Raw genomic sequence first — 17,469 nt, forward strand, 5'->3', positions numbered from 1 at the left:
GGTTACTGATGGCTGCTGGAAAGCAACAATGCATCATTTTTACTTAAGGAGCTGCAGTAGTTTTTACTAAGGGCACTGTAAAGTAGGACAGTGGTTTTGCTTTTTTCTGTGGGCTATGCAAAGAATTATCAAATGTCGCCAGCTTAATAGCTTTTGGTGGCTTGGGTTATCAGTCACAAACATCAGAAACATCAGAACTGTTCTTTTCACCAAAAATATACGAATGGATATAGCCTCTTAAAAGTTTTGCTTTGATAATATTCCCTCCAAAATAACTGTTGCTGTTACTGTATGTCTTGTTATATCTCAAAGACTCCTCTCTATCTATTCCTCTGAGTGATGGAGGTGCCATGCTTCTTGTTCTTTTCTCCACACTACTGCAGTCAGTATCCATCCAAACTTGTATTACCTGTTACTTTTTAAAAGATAAGTTTGAGGCCAAAGGTAATCCTTAGTTGAACATATACCAAACATTTGCCCTAAAACTCCCAAGTTTCAATCATCTGGTAGTTTGTAGTCCTTAATGATAAAATAGCTTTTTCCTAATGATAAAATAGCCTTTTCATACATACATACAAACATACATATGTATATGTAATTTAACAAAAGTATTTCTGGAACAAAATGGGCAAGTAGTATTTAGACTATTATTAGAATCATTATATCACTGTCGTTGGTCCTGGGGTTGCCAGGCCTTTTCTGATTATCAGATGCAACAAATGACGTCCAATTTTATTGACCAGTTTGGCTTCAACGATGAGAAGTTTGCTGATCAAGATGATATCGGCAAGTGAGTATAGTTTTCTTTAATGTCTGCCTTTTGTTTTCCATTTGTTTGTGTCACAGTGGTTAGTGGTTGTTTCTTCATTGATGAAACTGTGTATAATCAGCCTTGTTCAGTTTCTTCTTATGCATTCTGCACACTCAGAATATTTCTCTTATTATAAGCCGTGTGTCTAACACCTCCATCCCTATCATTTATGAATCAAGTTCTCTTGACTCACTAAAGTAATAGAATAGGAGGCTCACTGTATGAATTTCTCTCTGAAGTCTCATGAACCTGATTCAGAATACCAATGCTTGGAATGTATTGTGCACCAGGCTTTTGATTGGACCTAGCTTCACAACTTCTGTATGGTGCTGTAAAGAAAGGATTCAAAGCCCTACCTCTATGTTCAGAACCAATTAAGTTCTGACAAGAGAACTTTGGTCATTGGGCAGCATAAAAATGTAATAAATAAATCATAAATATTTTTGGGATAAGTGAAAGTTGTAAATATAGTTCTGATCTGTTTAGAGCAACCTCCCTCAATGTAACAGCCTCCACATGTTTTGGAATACAATTCCCATCAGCACCAGCCAGCATGGTCTGTAGTCAGGGATGATAGGACCTGTAGTCTGGGGGCATCAGGTTGGGAAAGGCTGATTCAATGTATCCCTTTGGTCCAAAAATACACATATTTCATTAATGCCATCAATTTATTATATTTAAATGTGTGACCTCAAAGGCTTGGGCTAATAAGAATTTAAATGATAAATAATGTATCCAGTTAAAGTATTTAAAAGACTAGTTTACATGTATTCTGGTTGGATCTCTTTCTTGTGAGTGGTTGTTCAGTGCTGCGAGCATATGCATTAGTTGTTTCATTTTCTTTTTATGCAAACAAGATATTCTTCCAGATACTATATAAATTGTCTATAAAGGAAAACTGTTAGCTTTGTTAAGTATCTGGAACTAACAGTTTAAAGTACTTTAATAGTTTCTGTAACACTGGCTTGTGCTCTTTTCTGATCTGTATAGCTTGTTTTATATGCTATGATTTTTCTAAACCTTGTTAGGCATGTTTCTCTAGCTTGGATTTTGTTTATCTTCTGTGAGAGAAAACATTATTTTTTTTAACTTACACACACCATACCTTTCTGACAAAATGTGGTAGTCTTTCTTTCCACATATTGATAATAAGGATGATAAATCAACTGGCCATAAGTCCAGTTGATCCAGGTTAACTGAAAGACTGTATTTTCCCCTATGAGCCTGCTTGTGCCCTGAGATCTTTAGCGGAGGCCCTTCTCGCGGTCCCACCACCATCACAGGCTCGCCTGGTGGGAACACGGGAGAGGGCCTTCTTGGTGGCTGCCCCAGGGCTCTGGAACTCCCTTCCCAGGGAGGCAAGAGTGGCACCCTCCTTGGTATGTTTCTGCAGGCAGGCAAAAACTGTTTTGTTCCAGCAGGCCTTTGGGGATAGATAGTCTGATCTGTGAGAATAGGATAGATTGATACTAATGTTTATATTCTTGCTGTCTTTTAAAATTTCGATATTTTATTCAGTTTTAATATTATTGATGATTCAATTATATTTTTCACTTTTGTATATTTCTATTTATATGTTTTAACTGTAAAAGTTTTAATGTTGTAAAGCCGCCTTGAGTCCCAGTATTGGGGAAAAGGCGGGATATAATAATAATAATAATAATAATAATAATAATAAAAAATCAGTCAGCCCTAACAGAAATGTATAAAATTCACTCAAAGTCAGGGCATCTCAAGCTGCATATAAGCAGTTGCTAAAATACAAGAGAGAGAACTATAAGCACCAAAATGCCTAATATATGTACAATAAGATTCAGATATTTTTACACAACTAAATTAGTAATAATTAATCAACCACAAACATACAGGAATAAAAGAATATAAAAGACATAATGAAAAATATAGCTAAATTAAAATCAGAGGCACTGGCTACATATGCATTTGGAATGTAATATATTGGGCTACATAAAACATTTTCTTATTTTAATTTGGTTCTCTGAAAATGTCTGAAATGTACTGCACGTATTAACATAAATGTATCGATCTATATCAGAAAACAGTACGCCAAATGGAGAGACATCCAAAAATAGGTCGGAAGCAGCATGGGCCATCTCTCTTTCCTTTCTTAAAAGTGAAACATAAGGCAATGATTTTTTTCCTATCCAGGAGTAAAAATAATACTGTGTCATTATTGAACTGAATACTTCTTTCATGATTGATGCCTGTCACTGAGACAAGTGGGTTTCCTCCTTCTCCCACTTGAATCTGTTTAAAATAGCTTTCAGCTATTCCAAATCAAGCCACTTATTTATCCTTGAAGTTTGGAGGACCACTTCATGTGTAACCGGAATTAGTAGGCACACAGTTGTACTTGTCTGTTTTGAGCACATGCTGCAGTGACGTGGAGCAAATTGTGGTTCCCTGCAGTGTGTACACATGGTTTTTAAACAGTGGCTCTTGCATATTACACTGCAGAGGTGTGAAGTATGTGGGAGTGCACTTTCTGTTTTTGTTACATGTGAAATTGCACTGAGACTTTCTTGACTGAGGAAGGAGCAGTATTATCAGTCAGGCAAAATAGTAAACTGAAGGCCAGTCGTAGTAAGAGAACTGATAGTCACAATTGCTCCCTTCAAAAAGCTTATATTAGAAGACCTTTCACTGTTTCTGATATAAAATGCAGTAAAGTGAAATATTTCAGAATGTCATTTAGAATGCCATTTTTCTTCTGTTTTAGTGCATAAATTTGTACTTTGTTCACAGTGTTTCTTTTGATCGCGTGTCAGACATCAATTTTACCCTCAATACAAATGAAAGTGTAAGTATATTCTTGCAACTGTATCATTTTGTGTGTTGTTGCTTTTAAAAAGCAGCATTTTTACAGAAGAATTTTCAGTGCTTTCTGTTTGTAAGTCTGCAATGATTCAAGCTACTTTCTTAAGGAACGTATTGATAGGGGCAACATCTAACATTGTGCAAGCGGACTTCTGCTCGCACAACATAACTTCTTTTCCCCTCCTCTTCCTTCAGCTCCCTGTGCCCTTCCAAAATCTACTCTGGAGGATTCTCCAACCCTCCGGAGCAGATTTGGAATGGTGGGGGGATATGGGGAGCTTCAGCAGGAAGGAGGAGTCATTCCACAAGTTGAAGCTGTTCTCCTGGTGGACAGACATGGTTGCATTCAACTCCAGGTGGTGTCCTCAGTTTCACACTCTGTGTTGAGTGTTCTGCCACCCTTTGGTAAACATAACGCAAGCTCTCCTTCCACTTGTGAAGTTGAAGAGGGTGCTGGGATCATCCCTGCTGCATTTGTGGGGGTGGGGGGTAGTCAGAGGGCCTCAAGAGGTCCAGCATTACTATGGGGATGCACTGCACTCCCTCTCCAGTTTCAAGATTGGGAAGAGGGCTGGGTTTTCTTTTGGAGCCTGATTTCCAAGGCACTCAGAGCACCACGGAAGTGCAGTTCAATTCCAGGAATGATCCCCCCCCACCGCACCTCTGTTTGACTTGGAGCTGGGGAGTAGAGCAAGGGATCGTCCCTGACCTCATGCTGCATTTCTTGGTCTTGTTGCCACTTTTCTAGTCGGATCAGAAGTGTCAGCTGTTTCAGGGTTGTTGTTGTTTATCTGACAGGCTCCCCTCATTTTCCAGAGGGGAGCCTTTAAGTTAAGCAGTACCGCATGAGTTGGTCACAGTGCACCACGGGGATGAGTTGTGGGGACTGGGAAAGAGGTGCAGGCTGCTGCTTCCTTGTGGGTGCTTCACCCCAGAAGTGAGCATCTAGAGTGACCTTTTTGGGAAGGATTTTGCATTCCCAGACCGTAGATTGAAAGCAGTGTGCAGTTCTTCCACACTGTTTTCAGCCAAGTTGGCACCAGTCCTTGAGACCAGTGCTGAATTAGCTAAAACCACTGAGAGAGTCAGTGGTCTTGCTGTTTTCAATCCAGCAGGTGTCTCTCTCTTTGGGAAGAGAGGCTACTCTCTGATGTGACCTCTTATTTTCTTGTGGGAAGAGTAGGGTGACTCTCTCATGCAGTACTTCAGGCACTGACTGTTGTCAGCTTAGTGTGTATGTATCTTATGTGTGGGGTGAATCTTCCCAGCTAAGACACTGATGAGAAGGGCAATGATCAGGGTGGTGGAAGTGGTGGTTTCATAGCTAGGTGGAACGTAGCCCCTACAGACAAACTTGCTTAGGATGAACCTGGCCCAAGTTCATTGAGTTGGCTCAAGAAATAGGCCATCCTGTGATATGGCCCAGAAGCCCAGATGAATCTGAAAGTTTGAGCTTTCCAGTACTTAGAGTCCGTGCTGTGGCTAATAGCTGTTTATCCATTCATTAAACTTTATAAAAAAGAGTTGAGAAGAATTGGGTAGAATGTTGCTTTTCAACAATTTCCTCTTACGTATGCCAAATTTAATGCAATCTTTGTCACTTATAAGCTGGTGATAGGTTTGCTGAATTATGTGTTCTGAGAAAATTTGAAATGGTACATTTAGTGAGTGGCAACCTAGTAAATTGCCCCTATTTGAAATTTGCTTAAACCCTGACTATACAGAGGGATTTCCACAGAAATGTAATCTTTTTCTTCTAGTTTGGGATGTATATATTAAATCATGGTGGGAAACTTTTTCTAGAGGCACACCTCATCTGTTTTTCAAAAATAATGAAAATGATTAGACATATACATGGGGTGAGTAGGAGGTTCAGTATTTGTCAATGATGTTCTTAGTCCTCTTCATATATTTGCTTCTAAAAATGCTTAGGGCAATATCGCTTTGTTTGAGGCATGCTGCAAGGAGAGAATACAGCAGTTTGATGATGGTGGTTCTGATGAAGAGGATATCTGGGAAGAGAAACATATTGCTTTTACATCAGAATCTCAGAGAAGATCCAGGTAATTTTAAGATGACAGAATATAAATTAGTGTGTATACGTGTTTGATTGCCTGTGTCATTTGATCTACCAAAGAAACAAGTTCTGGCTCTGATTAAATCTATTCATTTTTAGATTCTTAGCTGGCCACCACTGATAAACCTGTGCAATATGCTTTGAAAGAGTATATAGTACATCATCGTGATGTACTATTGTTGACTTGAGCATGTGAAGAAACAGTGACTGAGATTTGTCTCTGCCCTTCCCATTTTAGTACCATGCCGTTTTTGCTTTTTTTGCTCTTTTCTGATCTGTTGGACCAGATTTGGGAGGCATTTCTCAGCACAAGGCTGACTCTGTGTCTTTGTGGGCTTCCCTCAACTCCATCCCTTTGGTGCTATCCCTTCTTTATTCCATTTTTGTCCCACTGTATTACTGTTAAGCAAATATATCAATTATTACTTGGAAGATCCTCTACAGCCCAAATCAAGTTGAACATTGATTAAATTACTACTGTCAGCAGCACTGAGAAAGAAATACCACTTTTTATTAAAAGCCCTTTGATTTTATGATTGTGGAAGTAGTTAGCTCTAATAATCAAAGCACATTGTTTGCTTTAGAATGTAGGGTATTCCTTTTGATCTTATTTGGAAGGATTAAACAAAAATATGTGTATTGTCTGGCTGATATGCACATAGTTGTTATATGCATTGTAATTAATTGTTTAATTTTTAGAATCTTTTTATGTGAACTTTCTTGGGAGGGCTTTGTTCTGAAAAGCAGCATATAAATAGTGGAATAAATAAATATAAATACCATCCAGAGCACCAGTTAAGTTTATACTGAATTCTTCCAAAAATGCCAAAAGGGGCTGGGGTCTTGAACACAGGATACCTCTTGGGAATCCTTTTAAACAGTATGGTATATATATAATCTCCCAGTTCTTCCTTCTTTTAACCATTTCTTCACATTCCCAAATAAACTCTTGATGCAGCGTCTGCAAGAAACAAATTAGCCAGCTGGTGGTCACTGAGAAATGATGAGAGGATAAGTGACAAAGCGAGATGCTATTAAGAAGCAAACTAATCCATGCAGTGCAGCGAGAGGTCTTAGGTCTTTCATGGAATAAGATGACTTTTTTGAGACAGCAGGACCAAGTTATTTGAGCTATATGCTTGGAAAGCAACACAATTAGAAAGTGAAAGATTGGGCAGGCAGAGAATGAGAGATATCCTATGCATCACCAGCAGGTAAACATCTAGCTTGTCTGTCTCTTCCCTCCCCACCTCTTGTATAAGTCACATCATGCATCTTTTTTCCTTCTCTCTCCATCTGGAGGTAGTTGTAACAGCAGCTTCGGCATCTAGGGATAGGGAGTCACGTTGATTCTCGCAAGGACTTCTGCTCCTAGGGGCAGCAACTGGCTGCTAAGTGGTGGGATTAGTTAAATAGTTGGCAGCTGTCAGACTTCAAGCAGTGAACTAAATCCAGATAGGTTTTCCTACCAAAAAGACAAAGTTTGCTGAAATAGAATGCTGGTGCCTTGAATTTTAAAATGATACCATCATGTCTCGCCTTTCTTGCCTCTGGCTGGCATGCGGGCCAGACACAGCTGCAGCTCCTAGTCTCTGATCGCTAATGATTCCTGGCAGGGTAGAGGATCACAGCTTGCGTATGGTAGAGATTGTCGCCCCTTAAATTGGCTTGGGGCCCTAGCAATTGCCTAGTTGCCAACTCCTATAGTCAGGCATAATCACTGTAGGAGGATAACTTTGTGCTCTTCCTCCCAGGAGTGGAAGTCCCCTTTATTTAAGTTACTATATTCTACTTCTTCCCTGGAGTAGAGTAGTAACAACAGATTAAAAATAATATATAGAATAGCCTATAAATGTTTACACAGAACAGCTAAAACATACCAGATTCAAAATCCCTAACCTTTTATTAGCTAAAACCCACCCAACTACAAATGGTTCATATGATGAGAGACAGTGAGTGCCTGCCTTTCTACCCAGACGTTGCTCTTTAATATGTTGGGTTCAGAAATTTTAGGGTAGTGTAGATCCAAGTGAGTATCTTGAATTACACCTAAAAAGCAGAGGAAGTAAATGTGGTCCACACTCATCAGGAACCAGATGTTTAAGTTCCATGCCGGATAACCCTCCAGGTAGATGATGATGATGAAGATTGTAAGGGATTTAATGATAATCACTTGATCTACATGTGATTAAAGGGTTTCAGCATTGTAATATCTAAAGCATTCCTGGCTACTGCCACAGCCTGGAATTCCAGGCATGCCAGTGAATCCAGGAGTGCTTATGGGAAGGCTAAACTACATCAGTAGCAGTTGATACTTGCATAGGATTCTCCAGGTAGCATGCTCAAGTAAGAGTGTCTAGCTCAGCTGCCTTGTTTAAAACTTACATTCTGTCCCCTCTTAGCAACTTCTGAAATGGAAGTGGAAGAAGCATGCAGTTTTTAACTTCCAAGTTCAAAGAAGTCTGAAAGCCTTAAATACTTAAAGGTTTCTCATACTGTGTTTACTATTGAGCTCCGCAAAAATCAGTGGGATAATTTGTTTTTGGCGGGGTGTGTGTGTGTGTCATCTTTTGGCATCTCGTCATTTGACTGTATTAGAATAAGAGGAGTCAGTTAGACATCGTCCCTTCCTCCTAGTCCTCCCTACGGCTCTTTATATCTCTTTCATTTTTATTTTTTTTTAAAGCTCAGGCAGTACAGACAGTGAAGAGAGTACAGATTCTGAAGAAGAGGATGGAACAAAGCAAGACTTGTTCGAATCAAGCACCAATACAGAAGACAAGATGGAAGTAGACTTGAATGAAGGTTGGTAGCTATTATGCCGCAACTTCTCCCCATTAAGATACTGGATACAGAAATTTGGCTACTGTCACTAGCATAATAACTATAAAAAGCAAATGTGGAAGGCCTTGGCCTTGTTCGAATTTTCCATTGCTTACATTTTAAAAAAAAAAAACATTTTTTTTAATTAATGCTGCTCTTAATGCAAAGACCCATCTTCTTGTTCACCTCATCAGTAGAGAATGTGACATGAACTGTTTAAAAGTTAGAACAGGGTACTTTGGACTTCCGTCTGTTTGTTTTGGGATAAGTTGACAGTGGAAGCAGTAGCATGGTCATTATATCAAGTTAACAGTGGCTAATGCAATCCCAGTGATGCAAAAAGATGTGTGGCTAAAGTTTTGGGATTTAAACAAGGGTAACTCTGAATCAAAACCTCAGGTATATGACCATATAATCGAACCCTTAGAGATAATTCAGCACCTAGTTGGAGCGTACATTCAAATGTGTGGAATAGGAAATACTGCTGGAGGAGTAAAGGCTTGGAGAGATCCAAAATAGGCTTCCACAAAAGTTTTAGAGATAACAAATATGGAGTTTGGGGAGTTTTACGTTCTGATACTGAACTTAGGAAATCATATTTTATATGTTCCTTAATAAGCTTTACATTGTCTCTGTCAAGAAATGGTGTACATGTGTGCAAGTTCTAAAATGGCACAGAACGCTTCCATCAATCAGAATGGAAGCATTCATTCTCTGGTATGGACAGAGGATGGAAGACTGTTTGCAAATGCCCCTAGAAACTATGACAGAGCGCTCTAGCATTAGGACAGCCTGCAAGCTTTTTAGTTTAAATGACCAAGGAACCCCCAAATCTCTAGTTTAATCTGTTTTCTTAAAATCCATAACCCTGTTGCAGATTTATTTCCCAGGTTTTCATTTTAGAGACTGTAGCACTATTAATACATCAATCTTTCTAGCACCTAACTGGTCAGCTAACTTTGATGTTCCGATGGAAACCACACATGGCACCAATCTGGATTCTGTTGGGTCTGATGTATGGAGCACAGAAGAACCTATGCCAGCAAAAGAAACTGGCTGGGCTTCCTTTTCAGAGTTCACATCTTCTCTGAGGTAGGAAAGTATTGCATTAGGAGTATTGTACTCCTAAACTGTCAGCACAAATGTTGAGGCATCTGCTCTTTTGGTACAGAACTGACAATTTGTACCTCACCTATCTAAAATATATTACCAATGTATTTTGACTCCTCATGTCAAAAAGGATTGAAAATAGAACTCATCAAAGCTTCCATTTTGTTTTTAAAGTCCAAAAGATTCCCTGAGAAGTAACTCACCTGTGGAGATGGAAACCAACACAGAGCCAATGGATCCTCTGAGTGCAAATGTTGCTGTGCATGCATCTCAACCAGAAGGTAAGAGCACTGAAATAATGCAGAAACACATTGTGCGAATGGGGAAACCTTGTTTTGTTTTGCTACCTGAAATTATTAATTTGAGACTATGCCATGTTGGATTTCTTCCAAATTGCTTGTCTAATGTGGACATAAGAGGTTATAAAAGCTTGGGATGTGACTTCAGATGTGACTAGCCAGCTATTTTAAAGGGAGCCAAGTTGCAAAATAAACTGGAAAAGGGGTTGTTATAGAGTGTGTTTAATTAAAATAGCTGTTATAAACAATCATATACTTACATTTTGTGACTATTAACAGTTGCAAAGAATACATAGTTCAAGAATTGTACAAAAGTAAATCTTTGGGATCCTTTTGAACTTCTACACTTGCACAGACATTGTTCTTGCTCAAAACAGTATCTGGATATTGTGTTCATTGATCTTAGATATGCTGGTCAGGGAGCCTTTTCAGCTGAAGAGCAACAAACATGTTGGTAATTATTAATCATCCTTATTCAAATTCTTTTTTCCAGCTGCAGGAAGTATTGCAATGGAAGCTGGTTCTGATGGAGAAGATGATGTAGAAAATGCAGATAAGGTGACTGAGACAGTAATGAATGGCAGCATGAAGGAGACCCTTAGCCTTACTGTAGATGCAAAAACTGAAACTGCTGTCTTCAAAAGGTGAGAAAACAAACTCTGCTCTGATTCACTCTAAGGGTGGGTCTTTATTACATCAATCTTTAAAATGTTGGCCTATCATTCCATCCTTCATTCTAGAAGCATTTAAAAATGTAACACCCTGACAAAACCATGAGCTTTCTGAAAAAAGAGTAAAGGGTTTAAAGTGTGGCTTGATTGTGGCTATAAATATTCCATGATCTAGCCTTGTTTCCTGTGAACTACAGTGACTATATTTTTGTTATTAGCAGTGAGGGTTTTTTAATCTCTCCAATGTTCCAGCTTCTGAATCCTGTATCGGCTGTATTTTTCATCTTTGACTTTGTTTTTCTAGTTTAAACAATTATTTCTAATGTTCTAATCATGTTGTAAGCCACCATGAGTTTGTTAAATAGCTAACATAGATATTTGTTTGCATAACCCAATTTAATACCTGAATTAATGATTCCATCTATATTGGTACTATTTCAACTTTTGTTACTTTAAAATGGTGGTGTTTAAATTTAATTTTGATGGATCTTAGTGGAGCACAGAGAATGTATCTGGGTGACCCTAAACTTCTTGGAGTTCTTACTGCTTTTTCTTTAAAAAAAAATTACAAAGGAGATTGCACTGCATTCTCCCCTCCACCTTTTACTATTCTCCTAAGTTATCCCTACTTCTTTTCAAATTCCTCCATCCAGTACAGTTTTGTACTCTTTCCTAGCATTCTCTTCAGATATAGCTTAAATGCCCTGCAGTTGCACTTTTTAAAATAGGTATTCACAGGCAAGATACTTGCATCCTATTACACTGCCAGTCACTTCTTCCTGTATTGGTGGAAGAGGGTGTCCAGAGCAGGGTTATCTCTTATCACTTGTTCTTCAGCCAGGACTTACGTTCATGTGGAAGACAGCCCTTATGTGAAAAAAGGCCACTTAAGGCGAAGAAAGCTTTGTTCCAGCCCCTTGAGGAGTTTAATGGATTGTTTTTTTATTGCCATAGCATGACAAGGCCTAGGAGTCTGCTGAGGAGTGGCCTCCTCTTTCTTATCCAAGGGGTTCAGTGCTCAGAAAAAGGGGCAGGTGCCTGCAGTTGAGTACAGAAATTAGCACCATGATGGTAGTGGATGCCTTGGGGTACTGTAGAGAGCAGCTTTGCCACTAAGGTGCCTCTGCAGCCAGTGGTGTGGAGGTAGATTGTTCTCCAGCAACTTGGTATTCTGTGTGTGTGTGTGTATGTGTGTGTCCCAACCAAACTGTGGATGATATTGATGGAGATGCACCTAACCTGGAGGTCATTTTGTGTAAGCACCAAACTGCCCCAAGCCATGAAATGGCAGCTGCACCTCAAAGACCTGCCAATCCCATTTCTACAAGGACAGTAGGCAAGGGAGATGTGGACACTAAAAGTCCAGTTCATGCACTTCATTGTGGATGTAGTCTCTTCACCCCAACTTCTGCTGTTGGTTTATGAAATAAAATGTTAATGACATTAGAGCAGATCTAGTCAGGTGGGAGCAAGAGAACACCCAAAAGGATGCATATGAGGGAATCTTCATCTCCCTTTACATCTGCTTCTTCCAGCCCCTATTTCTTGTGTATGTGCCTCACACAGCCAAGCACTGTCAAAGAGAGACTTGCTGCAGCAGAGACATGCACTCCTCTGAGTAAGCCTGGGATTCCCCTGACTCTTACTTCATCCCTGTGGTGAGGCAACATAAGCAGACTCAGAATACACAAGGGTGCTCAAATGCCATGTTTCCAAATATTGTGCTTTCCTCAAGTCTCTCCAATAAAGGTAATGGAAGTTGTAGGTAAAAACATCTGGAGGGCCACAAGTTGCCCACCCCTTGTTGTTGTTCAGTCGTTAAGTCATGTCCGACTCTTCGTGACCCCATGGACCATAGCATGCCAGGCCTTCCTGTCCTCCGCTCTCTCCTGGAGTGTGCTCAAGTTCACATTCATTGCATCGGTGATGCTATCTAGCCATCTCATCCTCTGCTGTCCCCTTCTCCTTTTGCCTTCAATCTTTCCCAGCATCAGGGTCTTTTCCAGTGACTTTTCTCTTCGCATTAGGTGGCCAAAATAGTTGAGCTTCAGCTTCAGTATCTGTCCTTCCAGTGTGCACTCAGGGTTGATTTCCTTTAGGATTGACTGATTGGACCTCCTTGCAGTCCAGGGGACTCGTAAGAGTCTTCTTCAGCACCACAGTTCGAAAGCATCAATTCTTCGGCACTCGGCCTTCCTTATAGTCCAGCTCTCACAGCCATACGTTACTACTGGGAAAACCTTAGCTTTGATTATGCGGACCTTTGTCGGCAAGGTGATGTCCCTGCTTCTTACTATGCTGTCTAGGTTTGCCCACCCCTACACAAGAAGAAATTGAAGAGGCTTCCCGAAACCAGTCTGGCAGGGAAGAGTGGGTAATGTTTGGGAGAAAATGGAGCCTTAGATATCCCCTTAACTAAGCTCTTTCATTCTCAGGTTTTTATGCCCTTGTTAGCAAAAGCAGCCACAGTGCTGGAGTTCTAGCAAGAGAAACAGGCTCCTATTCCTGCTCATGATGTGGCTGACTTACGTCTTTCCTAAGATGAAGTTGCCTCAGCATAGTATCCCTCTTCCTGAATGCTTTGAAGCCATAAAGGCACAGACCTGGTTTGCATGTAATGACAACCCAGCATATGGGTTGAGTATGACCTGGTTCACACATAACGCTAATCCATGGTTTATTTAAACCATGCTTTGTTGCCCTACCCATGGTTTGTCTGACAGATGATCAAACAAACCATGATTTCTTTTTTCAGTTCCTGGGTTGTTTGTTTCCATCCTCCTTTACCCTCTCCCTCCCTTTATCCCAACTGCCTTTGTGGCACTGTGGTACTGGCATGTAAACGCCTGTGGGTTTTTTTGACACCTCTTGTCTGCTGCCTCTGTAGCCCGGCAGAACAACCCATGATACTGGGTTCACATGTAATGTTGTTGTTGTTCAGTCGTTCAGTCGTGTCCGACTCTTCGTGACCCCATGGACCATAGCACACCAGGCCTTCCTGTCCCAGAGTGTGCTCAAGTTCATATTCATTGCATCGGTGATGCTATCTAGCCATCTCATCCTCTGCCGTCCCCTTCTCCTTTTGCACTCAGGGTTGATTTCCTTTAGGATTGACTGATTGGACCTCCTTGCAGTCCAGGGGACTCGTAAGAGTCTTCTTCAGCACCACAGTTCGAAAGCATCAGTTCTTCGGCGCTCAGCCTTCCTTATAGTCCAGCTCTCACAGCCATACATTACTACTGGGAAAACCATAGCTTTGATTAAATGGACCTTTGTCGGCAAGGTGATGTCTCTGCTTCTTACTGTGCTGTCTAGGTTTGCCATAGCTTTCCTCCCAAGGAGCAAGTGTCTTTTAATTTCATGGCTACAGTCACCGTCTGCGGTGATCTTGGAGCCCAAGAAAATAAAATCTGTCATAGCTTCCATTTCTTCCCCTTCTATACGCCAGATCCATGAAGGGGTCACATGTAATGGCAACTTGTAATTTAAACAACCCACAGTTCATAAGCGAACAATAACCCATGGGTTCTTTTCATGGGCTGTTCGTGGTTAACAACGCATAGTTCCATGTTCACATGTAACAACAAACTATGATTCAGAAGACCGTGGTTAATTAAATCATGGTTTGTTACATGTGAACCAGGTCAATGGGTTGTTGTTGATCATGGGTTGTTGTTACATGGAAACCCTTCACTGTGATTTAACTATGGGTTGTTAACCACGAACATCCCAGGAAGAGAACCCATGGTTTGTTAGGTTGTGAACTCTGGGTTATTCATGGTTAACAACCCATAATTAAACCATAGTGCAAGGTTCGCACATAACAACAACCCACAATTCAACAATCCATGATTCAGTGACAACCCATACTCAACCCGTACTCTGGGTTGTCATTACATGCAAACCAGAGCAAAGCAGTTTGCCCCCCTTAGCAGTAGATGCATTAACAGTTCTGGTAATAAATGGTATATGTTACCTTAGGCTCAGAGGGACAGGCCTGCTTCTGGTTTTGTGGGGGCCATAAGCAAACTTCCCTTAGCGCCTCCCATCTGATAAACGACAGGCCTGCTGGTGGTGGTGGTGTCACATGCAGTGGCACCAAGCAGAGCCCTTGGCAGTGATGTGGGTTTACTGGAAAATTTTGAATTGGAAAACGTTCCAATGCAAATTAGGTTAATCTGCATAGGGCAAATTTTCAGTTTGCATGGGAAAATTTTCTGATGGCCTAGAGAGATCTAATTTCTAAAGCTAAAAAAAGTACCCCATGTTAATTTTTTCATCCCATTGTACCACAAGTATTTGTCCTGAAATATTTGACGAAAAAATTAAAGTACACTTAATGTAATTTAAATGTTAGATTGTTTAGAAATTTTTATTGGAATACTTGTAAAAATTTAAAGACAATATCATGTACTTCTCTTACATTGTTTAATTTTAAGGGGGGAAAGCAACAGTACTGAAAACTGTTGATACACTAATGTGTTTTAGCAGTCCCAAAGCACCATGCTTGATATGCTGGCTACCACTCCTCTGTTTCAACATAGCTCAACTCTTTTCCACTAAGGGTTGTTGGAGCACCTTCAGTTTAGCTGTCACAACTTATTAGTTCCACTTAACTCTGAGACATATCGTATGTATTTCAATGACATATATGTATCATTTCTCTCACATGCTTGCTAGGGGTAATCACCTGAAAAACATTAATTACAAATTTGGGACTGCCACGCTTGCCTAATATTGTATTTGCAATTGGCATATGTTCATTTTTACTAATGAACTTGTGAAATGGAAAAATTTCAGAATTCAAAATTTCGCAGAAAAATAAGAGCACTGGAAAAATTACCAACCCACGTCACTGGCTCTGGGCTCACATGCCTGTCCTGTACTCACCAGCACTGCCACCTGAATACACCCCCAATGTGTGTATGTTGGGAGTGGGGCTGGTATCATTCAGGTAGCAGACACTTGTGCAAGGAGCTCTGCTCAGCACTGACAGGCCATCCACCCCAGTCCGTGCTGAGGCTAGCAGGGACTGGAGCGGGGTATGGCTGAGCAACTAGCCCATGAGCCTGTACTCACTAGTGCCATCTGAATGATGCAGGCCCCACCCCCAATGTGTCCATGTAGGGAGTGGGGCTGGCGTTACTCAGATGGCAGCACAGGCATACATCCAAGGCATTCAGCTAGGCAGCAGAGGTAATAAGTCCTTCCAAGGATCTGGTGTTTTCCCTTAGCATATCACATACTGACACTGGGTACGTCTATGGATGCCCTGGGTCCCTATGGTAGCTGCTCTGGTAGCTGCTCCATTGGGAGCCATAGTCTCAAATGATGGTGATAGCTCACTTAAGGAACTAGGAGATAAGAAAACAGATGAGGAGATAGCTCACTGGTGGAGCACATGCTTTACACGGAAAACACCTTAGGTTCCACCCCTAGCATCTCTCAGGTAGTAGGGCTGGGAAAGACATCTGTCTGAAACCCTGGAGAGCCACTTGCAGTCAGTTCAGACAGTGCTGAGCCTGATGGACCAATGGTCTGATTTCATATAAGGCAGCTTCATACGTTCAAGTCCTATGGGGTTTTCCTTGCTTCCAGCAGGGATCACGAGATAAACAGTAACCCACTGGAAGAGAGATTTCAGGCAGCCTTGCAGTCTTCATTCTCCATGTTTACCAAGATGCCTTTTCTTCCATGGATGCAGCCTTTGGAAGAAGGTTGCCTTGGAAGGTTCTCTTCTCCCCACCCCTCACCGTTTAGCTGGAGCAGCGAGAGAGCTTGTCTAAGACGTTAGGACTGCTTTCGTATCCTACTCTGGATAATCACCTCCATCAAAAAAGAAATGTTGGATTCACCATGGAAGTTTCTTCTTACTGGAGGTTATCCAACCCCACTGGTGTTCCTTGGGTTGTCTTGCTGTTCATATGGTAAGACAGGGGTGGCCAGCTTTGGCTTCCAGGGTTTCATGCAGCAATAATCCAAATCCTGGGGATTATCTTCAGTCCTATCTCGCTTCCTGGGAAGGGCTGTAGTTCATTGATAGAACACACTAAGGGCAGCTTCCCATGTTTTACTTTCTCCGTTGTAGTTTACTCCAGCATTTTTGATACAAAAATTTAGCTGTCTCAGCTTCACCATGTCCTAGAACTAGGAAAGTCTTCCTCCACGTGAAAGGGATAAAGCTTACTTAATTTGCATAAGTCCTGCCTCAAGAGCAAGTGGGAGGAAATAACTCCACCCTGGATACCCTTCATCCACCAGTGATAAGAAACATTGATGGTGAGTCCAACATTCCTGGCTTCATGTTTGCATTAATCCTGGATGTCCTTTTGTTTTGCCATAATTCACCTGAATCCACAGATGAATGTTATGCTTTGTGAATATGAATGATTGCTTAACCAAGCTGTTTATGTATATTCTTTTAGCAATCTCCATCTTGCTGCCGCTGTGTTCTTCCTGTATGATTTATCTAAGGGCCACTTCTTACAAGTGTCTAGTACTAAGGTACAGATACCAGAATACAAATACATGTATACATCAGTTATAAGGAGTACACATGTGTGTGAATTGCACCATTTTCATTCCTTTTTAGATACATGCAAGTGGTGACTGGGAAACATCAGACTCGTACTTATGTGTTGACTTTCTCAAGCTTACATCCTATTCTTTCCTTTGGGAAGCTCAGAGCAGCTTACACAACATTGCTTATGAGACTGTCATCTAGAGCAAAGCCTAGTTCTCACGAAGGGCAGATAGGGCAGGAAACCTGTTTCTGGACTGTACCATTTCAAACTCCATGTGGGGCTTTACATGATTAAATGCTCCTCCATACAAAAAAGATCC

At 40.9% G+C, this 17,469-nt stretch overlaps 1 protein-coding gene across 50 annotated transcripts in view; it reads left to right on the forward strand.

Annotated features, from left to right (window-relative positions):
• PPP6R3 (protein phosphatase 6 regulatory subunit 3) overlaps positions 1–17,469 on the forward strand; it is a 106,540-nt gene that overhangs the window by 69,703 nt on the left and 19,368 nt on the right. For 31 of the 50 annotated variants that reach the window (XR_014792280.1, XR_014792247.1, XM_084857789.1 and 28 more), the window contains 7 exons: positions 693–790; positions 3,575–3,629; positions 5,579–5,709; positions 8,410–8,528; positions 9,485–9,638; positions 9,831–9,937; positions 10,449–10,599. Coding sequence is in view for 47 of the 50 variants with exons in the window: in XM_084857789.1 (XP_084713915.1) it covers positions 693–790; positions 3,575–3,629; positions 5,579–5,709; positions 8,410–8,528; positions 9,485–9,638; positions 9,831–9,937; positions 10,449–10,599 (815 nt within the window). In the remaining 3 variants the exon portion in view is untranslated. The remainder of the gene's footprint in view (positions 1–692; positions 791–3,574; positions 3,630–5,578; positions 5,710–8,409; positions 8,529–9,484; positions 9,639–9,830; positions 9,938–10,448; positions 10,600–17,469) is intronic. The other 19 variants (XR_014792285.1, XM_084857934.1, XM_084857924.1 and 16 more) reach the window with 2 other exon arrangements.

Source organism: Heloderma suspectum, chromosome 1 (assembly GCF_057233095.1).
Source record: "Heloderma suspectum isolate Gila_16-S chromosome 1, 16-S_ref, whole genome shotgun sequence".
In the NCBI taxonomy this organism is placed as follows: Eukaryota; Metazoa; Chordata; class Lepidosauria; order Squamata; family Helodermatidae; genus Heloderma; species Heloderma suspectum.